The sequence below is a fragment of the Haliaeetus leucocephalus genome, unplaced genomic scaffold (genome assembly GCF_000737465.1).
Source record: "Haliaeetus leucocephalus isolate CR32 unplaced genomic scaffold, Haliaeetus_leucocephalus-4.0 Scaffold462, whole genome shotgun sequence".
In the NCBI taxonomy this organism is placed as follows: domain Eukaryota; kingdom Metazoa; phylum Chordata; class Aves; order Accipitriformes; family Accipitridae; genus Haliaeetus; species Haliaeetus leucocephalus.
Genome location: NW_010972898.1, coordinates 8,084,328 through 8,091,834, shown reverse-complemented (window position 1 = coordinate 8,091,834; position 7,507 = coordinate 8,084,328). Strand labels below are relative to the sequence as shown.

At 40.3% G+C, this 7,507-nt stretch overlaps 1 protein-coding gene across 2 annotated transcripts in view; it reads left to right on the top strand.

Annotated features, from left to right (window-relative positions):
* Positions 1–1,223: 1,223 nt before the first annotated feature.
* TBC1D4 (TBC1 domain family, member 4) overlaps positions 1,224–7,507 on the top strand; it is a 50,327-nt gene continuing 44,043 nt past the window's right edge. Inside the window, exons 1-2 of one of the 2 annotated variants that reach the window (XM_010575256.1) lie at positions 1,224–1,259; positions 5,616–6,218. In XM_010575256.1, the coding sequence (XP_010573558.1) occupies positions 1,224–1,259; positions 5,616–6,218 (639 nt within the window). Of the gene's footprint in view, positions 1,260–5,615; positions 6,219–7,507 lie in introns of those variants that run through there. The other variant, XM_010575257.1, reaches the window with a different exon arrangement.

Below are 7,507 nucleotides of genomic sequence, written 5' to 3'. Positions count from 1 at the left end.
TTCACTGGGTCTTTCTTTGCCAGCCCCCGTGTTCCAGCTTTCCTGCTACTGGGCTTGTGTTGTGTTAGCCCAGACTTGCATCGGAATGAATCTGAGTTGATAGCAGATGCTTATTACTGCCTGCTGAGAACCTGACTTTCTGTTTTCTAAACTGTATTTCTAAACTGCACAGAAGTGCAGGTGGGTTATAGAAATGCTTAGCAATTCGGCTGTTATTCTTTCCCCTTTGTGATAGCATTTCTCTTGGCTACAGATCCTCTTCATTTCTGTAAAACCAAAGACAGTCAGCATTCCTTAGGCACTAAGTCAGCTGATGAGACAAATTCTTCTGTTCTAGTTTCTGAATACCTCTAGCATAAACAAAGTCAACAAATTGCTTGTGTGACTGCATAAATTGAATCACTCTGAGCTAGTCTTTTATCTCTTTATTGGAAAGATGCATTTTTAATGGTGAAAACTGTTAAGAGGAGCACTGTCACCAACATGTAAAGCAGCAGGCTGCTGTAGATTTGGAAGGATGATCAGTGCTGTACTAACTGGAAGACAGTAAAAACATTTATAGCAGTTAAAACAATTTTTTTCCCCTCTCCCACCCTTCTCTCTGGTTGAGAGTAGTTATTGGTATCTGCACTTTGGCTGGCATTTGGGTGTGTTTTTGTGTAAGATAAGAACTTTGCCTTGGTGTCGAATGCCTGACGTGTAGCAGGATGTGATATGTGGCTCTTTGTCTCCGTTCATGTTTCACTGCTGTGGCTGGGTTCTCCTATCTTGTGGATATGCAACTTAACAGTAACTGAAAGGAGAGTCATGTCCAATTGCTTCTAATTTTTTCTTGCATTGCGCTGGTTTCTCATCAATAGATGCCAAACTCTTTCAGTAATTGGCAAAGCATGGGGTGTTGATTTCTGGATGGTATCCTGTTTCTCTTTTGTTCATTTTGAAGTATAAATAGCTGGATCATGAGTGGGACTCATTATTCAAATCCGAGGCAGCGCGGGTGCTTCCAGCCCGGAGTCAGGAAATACTTGGCTTTTGAAGTGTAACAGTTGCTGCGCGGAGCTCTGGCTGTGCCCTGATATCATGAACCCAGCCTGAGGAAATGCTGCAACAGCACTGCCAGCCCTTTGTGAGAGGGGGATCTTTCTGCACTCACTTATCCCAGGAATCTGTTCCTGAGTCCTCTTGTTCATGACACTAAAGTTTGGTGACAGTTTTGCTTGGACATGCCTGTGTTTCTAAACTGGAGCCTACACCAGAAGGTACTGACTGCTCCTAACGTGCGTGCATGAAGTTCATTCATCTCGTGTCTCTTTGTATGGTGGAAGGGATCTAACACTGCACCTTGTGTGGTGATGGAGTGAGAGGGGCCGAACTTCTTTCTTCCTTTGAAAATAATCACCTTGCTAGAACTGCTGTCATTAAGTAGCCAGATTTGTTAGGCATGTTTGTTAGATTAGTACTTCACAGTCATGCTAACGTTTATAAGCCTTATGGTATGAAGAAGGGCTTTGCTTTGTTAATAAATTCCAGACTGAAATTTTCCATGTGGAAGCTAGAAACAAACTAGCAAGAGCTGCAGCTTCTCTGCACAGTGAAATTCTATCCAGCTGTGAAAATAATGACATACAGCAAGTGAATTTTGTTCTTCTTTGCAATATCCATAGTGTTCAAGTTCTAAGTTTGGGTTAAAATTGAAAGCACTGCTCAGTAATTACTGCAGGATGTATTTGAATGTTATTGCTCCAGCAAAAAGGGGAGTTCCACCTTTGTTCACTGGAGGCTGTTGTAAATTCAAAGGGAGTACATTTTTTTTTTTTTTTTTTATAATGCTTCAACTTCTGTCACCGCTATTCAAGAAAGCGTGTAGTATCACCATGGAGATACTCTGCCTATTCTAGAGTTGTGACAAACTGTTCTAGTGTTATGCTGCAGCATGCATGATTTAGTAGGCTTGATAACCTTTCTGTTTTGCAACTTCAAGATGCTGGTAATAAATACCTCATAACTGAAGTTCTTTTGCGGGGTTTTAAGACAGGGTTGATAAAGTTGGAAGTAATTTTAACAAAAACCTAGTTGCATGGCATGAGAAGACGTGTTAATTATTTTCCTGTAGTCCTCTCTTTGGTTTTAATCCTCACTTTGGTTTTAATCAAGTCAGATGAAAGAATTTGCATTAGCTACATCCGTTAAACTGGTGTTTCCAACATGAAAATATGCTTCTGTGTTGAACACAGTGAAGTTTCTTGATGTATAGTAGAATAGTTCTTGGCAGTACTATCCACATGCACTTTCAACAGTGTACTACTTAAGTGTGAGAAGGGTGTTTGCTCTCCATTATGTATTGACCCTGTTGTAGGTCTAGTCACAAGGGACAGAGCTGGATGGAGCCTGTGAACGGCAAGGATGGAATTAGCAGATCTAGGGTATTAATGTATCTGTCTTCTAGCCAGGGCTAATTGCTGCAGCCTTGTTGTACACTAGTTGGCCAAATGGATGAGGTACTACAGTAGCTCTTAAGGTCTGTAACCAAGGTCATGGGGGAGGTGGGTGAAGGGGGTGTGAGGTGCAGATGGAATAGATTGGGGGACTGTTTGGCTAAAATTGATGCTGTCATTAGTTTCAGCTTACCAAAACTCTAATGTCTGTAGTAAACAGAGTTTGTGGCAGTATAACAACTATCACGCTTTACTTCTTACATTGTATATTCAGAGCTGAATCTTATTGTAGGTGATGCAGAACTCAACCAGTGCCATCTGTTCTGATTTGAATACAGCTTTACTTACTGAATTGCCATGTATTGAATCAGATCTAATTGGGGGAAGATGATTCATATGATCTTAGGCTACTCAAATATGAATAATAACAAATTTAATTTGGATTCCCAAGTGTTGTTTTTTTCTTTAATTAGACTTATTAGATCGATCATGTTTCCCTGGAGGGAAATATTGCCTCTTTAACGTCTTTATGGATCTCTTCCTTCTTACTTGCCTCTTAACTCGCAGTCCTGTTTGGTTGGGTTTGGTAGGGTTTTTATGTTGTTATTGTTGTTCTGTTTCTCCTCAAACAAGTTTTGGAGTGTTCCTCACACTGAGGAGCTGATCTAGTATCACAGGTCTAGTCTTGTACTTATGGTACCCACTGTCCATCCTTGTCTTTTTGGCCTCTTGCATTTGGGGCGGTTTGGTACAGGCCCTGAAGAAGGATCTCTGCTCTTCTGAGTTCTCTTGGCTCTGTTCAGAGGTTTAGGAGTTACTGTGAGCACTGTTTGAAGGGCCTTAAAGTTCACATGCCACTGTTATCTCCCGACAGGCCTGTGATAAATAGCAGGATGGTAAGGTGTTTTTTTAAAATAAAATTGCAGTTACTTAAAACTCTGTGTGTATGTTTGTGGGGGAGACCTCTGAGAGAAGAGGGGATGGATGGGGAATCCTATTGTGGTAGAGTCGGTAGTGTCTTATCCCCACCCTATTTGGACATTGTCTGGCGGGGGAGTGAGGGGATAGGATGTGTTAGGAGGCTGTTGGGTATTATAAGAAAGACTTAAGAACTTCTCCTCCAGTCTCTTATGTTAGAAGTGATGAGCAAGTGCCAGAACCCAGTTATTGGAGTGGAAGTGATGGTACACATTTTTTTAAAAATCCAAATTGCCGATTAAGCAGCTGATGTCGTTTATTCTAGTCGATTGCATGTACAATTTGTGCATTTTGAATAGCATTATCATTTGTCACTGTACTTCAACTAGAAATACAAGTGAATTGTCCTGTAACACGTTCCGGATTCTAAAAAGGGAAATGTTAATTAAAAGACAGCTAGCTTGTGAATTTTGCTAAAATAGAGAGCTAAGGGATTTAAACTCTAGAGCTTCTTTAAGCACAGACCATAGAAGGAATAAGAGGACTGATCAGTGGAAAAAGAGCTGCGTCTTGGAAAATGAACCCGCATGTATAAAGTGAGAATGTCCGTGTCCAGCTGAGGTGGTGTGGCTGGGAGGAAGCGCACCTTGGGTGATGGTAAAGCAGCCTGGTAGTGAGAATGAGTAAAGATTAAATACACTCTAGTATCTGTGTCATATCAAGACTAACTTTTAGCTTCACTGAAAACTGAGACGATGATGACATCTATAGGGATGAAAGCCAAACAGTCAGAAGGTCTTAGGGTAATTGAACTTAATTTTGCAATAAATGAACTGGAAGCAGATTTGAGTTGAATGCCCAATGGATGAGGAGTGTGTAATGGGAGATGGGGATTAAGACGAGGTAATTTCCCACTGTGACTTGCAAAAGTATTGGCATACAAGATTACTGCCTCATTAGCAAGTTTCAAGTGGTATCGTGTGACTGAAAGAAGGAGATGCTGTAGGGAGCATGGATTATTTACCAAGGTTTATTTACTAACTTCAGAGTTATCTCTTTTTTAATAGAAAAAGTACTTTAAAACAAATTATCAAATATTATAGATATGGTGGGAAGCTGTATGAAATACAAAAGCTGTTGATTGATTGCATTGGATTAGGTGAATGTTGTGAACTGACTTCTCTTGCAAAGAAAATCAGATAGATATTCTCTTTTGATCTCATTGTCACTAGTAACTTCTCCAATGCATGTAATGTGATGCCATTCATTATCCTTCCAGAGAAGATGAGACCTGGTAAGAAAGAGGTTTGGTCAAGCAGAGCTAGGTACTGTCAAAAGAGCAATCACTCTGATCCGAGATCAGTAGAGTTGGACAAGTCCATGTTTTCTTTAGTGAAGGTAAAATGAAAAAGGAGCTTGCATATTAAATATGTTGATACTGAAGGCAGACATCCTCCCAAGGTGATTGGGATAAAATGGCGGAAAAACCAGGTGGCCTTAAAAGACTGGGGGATACACGGCTGAAACTAAGAGTTTCTACTGGCGATGTGTAGTTTGGCCTTACAGGGTATAGTAGGAATCCGTAGGTAAGAATGACAGAGGAGAAGAGAGATTTGGGTGTGCTTCTTAATTGCATAATGACTGAAACAGCAGAGAAGTGTGACCTTAAAGTAAGCTATGTCATAGGATGGATGGGGTGAGGATAATAAACGAGAGCTAATGCAATTGTACATGGTACTTTGGTAAAATTCCCATATACTTGCTGCCTGTATTCCAAAACTGTCAGTTGAAACTGATGGGGATTGCTGGTCACTTCTTCACAAAACTGTTTCCACAACTGTCCTAAGAATGGAATATCTGGCTCTGCAAAATAAAAACAAAGGATCATTGATGGCCCTATGCAAAATATATCAGCAAGAGCCACTGATCTGGAAGAGGGCTACAGAAAAGAGAAGGCGGTCTCAATAAAACAAAAAAAAAAATTGTGAACATTTGTCAGTAGACCTTCTGGTAATTTAAAACCTTATGTTCTGAAACAGGTTCCAGTAAAAAAATCAGAAATTATTTGCTTTGTTTCCACTGTATAAATTGTCTATAGAGAATTTAGAATTTACTATTTTTATGTTGTCAGCCAAGAAGCTAGTGGCACTCTACTGAAGAAGTAACTTGTATAAATACTTACGTTAACAAATGTTTGATGTATCACTGTCTATGCTATCTCATTTGTGGCTACTAAACAGACCTTTCACACTGTCCCTTTAGGTTCCTGATGTCATCAGCAGCATAAGACAAGTCTCCAAAGCAGCGCTGAAAGAAGATGCCAAACCAAGTAAGGACAGTGAAGATGCCTTCTATGACTCTCAAAAATTTGAGGTCCTGTACTGTGGAAAGGTGACGGTGGCTCACAAGAAAGCTCCCTCCACACTAATTGATGATTGCATTGAGAAATTCAGCCTTCATGAGCGCCAGCGCCTGAAACTATTAAACGAGCAGCGGAATAACGAGTCAAATTTGGACTTACCCCTGTGTGAAGGAAATGTGCCAGCTTCTCCATCGGATAGCCCATTTGAGGAGCTGGACAGCCCAAATAACACTGCGGGGCATGCTGCGATGTTTACAATCGGCAGCCAGACCAACTTGACCAACCTGGCCAGCACTCGTGGCTCCTTTCCAGAGCGAATTTTAGAGGACTCTGGCTTTGATGAGCAGCAAGAGTTTCGCTCCCGGTGCAGCAGCGTCACTGCAGTTATGCAAAGAAGGGTTCATGATACAAACCTGAAAATACAGCCACGCAGAAGACATGCAAGTGCACCCAGTCATGTTCAGCCCTCCGACTCTGAGAAGAACAGGACAATGTTGTTTCAGGTGTGTACTAGGTTAAGCAGTTTCATGTTGGTTTTGCGCTGTATCTTCCCCTGTGCAGTTTGAAGCTGAGACAAGTTTAGCAAGATAAGTAGTATGGATCCAGTATGGTTTCATGATGTGTCATAAATATTTATGTATCTGTTCATAAATTATTGGAACACAAGTAGCTGAAATTTCTTAAGGAAGTCACCTTAACTCATGAGCTCAGGTAAATTTTAAGAAAAAGGAATTACTTACAGAGTAATAACAGCAGCAGAGTTTCTAGGGAATTAATTATTCTATATGCAGTTCTGGTTTGTCTGTATTGGTGAGATCTAGGACCTAGCTGAAAAAAGTGAGTATTCTTTCAAAAAAAGAATCGACGAAGACTTCCATGTGAACAAATACTCTTTTTTGTGCAATTAAAAAGAAGCTCACAACTTCACATAATGCTTTCACAGCTTTTTGTTTGAGCCAGGCCCTTTATGATAATTTGTATTAACATTCAGCTGGTCTTTCCCAGATGAGTACTCAAACATCTCTGCACTGAAGGCTTCATCCTTCAGACCTCGCAGTTATGTCTTCTCTTGCCTGAAGTGCATTTGACATCTTCAAAGCTTGTATTGAGAAAACAAAAGGGCACTTAAAGGAGGTGACCCATAAAAGGAAAGATCTTTGGACCTTAAAATAACAGGGGGCTAAATGCCTGGGTTTTGTCTTTCCATTTTCTTTAAAGATCATTCTTGCCTTTTATTCTCTTGGGGAAATGCTAACTGAAGTGAGAATGCATTGCCCTTTAGAACACCACAGCTATCACCAGTAATGAAAAGAATTTAGCTGAAAAACTCCCTGAGGTCTATGGAATAAGTTCCATACACCTGAGAAGCAGTTTGGGAAAGCTGAAATACAGCTTGCTGCAGAACCTACTCTTTCTCATCCAGAACTACTGCAAAACCAAAAAGTATCACCTTCAGATCAACATAGTTTCCCAGCTGATTTATGGTATAGTTTTAAAAAAATAAAATTCTCAAGTTCTGTTTTTTACTGCAGCTTTTAATTTAGCCACATTGTTTACTAAAGGTTTCAGTATTGTCTGTCAAACATGTGATCTTTGGACCAAAATAACTCGAAAAGAAAAGGGGGGGGGGAAGCTGTCTTCTTTCCAAGTCTTTTTCCTATTCAACTAAGTGTATTGTTCTCACTGAAATATTCTTACTCAACACAGGCTGAATTATGGCACCCTTGTTCCTGCTGAGTAAGCTGTTATGCTGAAGGTACTCTATGTGAACAAGAAAGGGCTAGATTGTGAC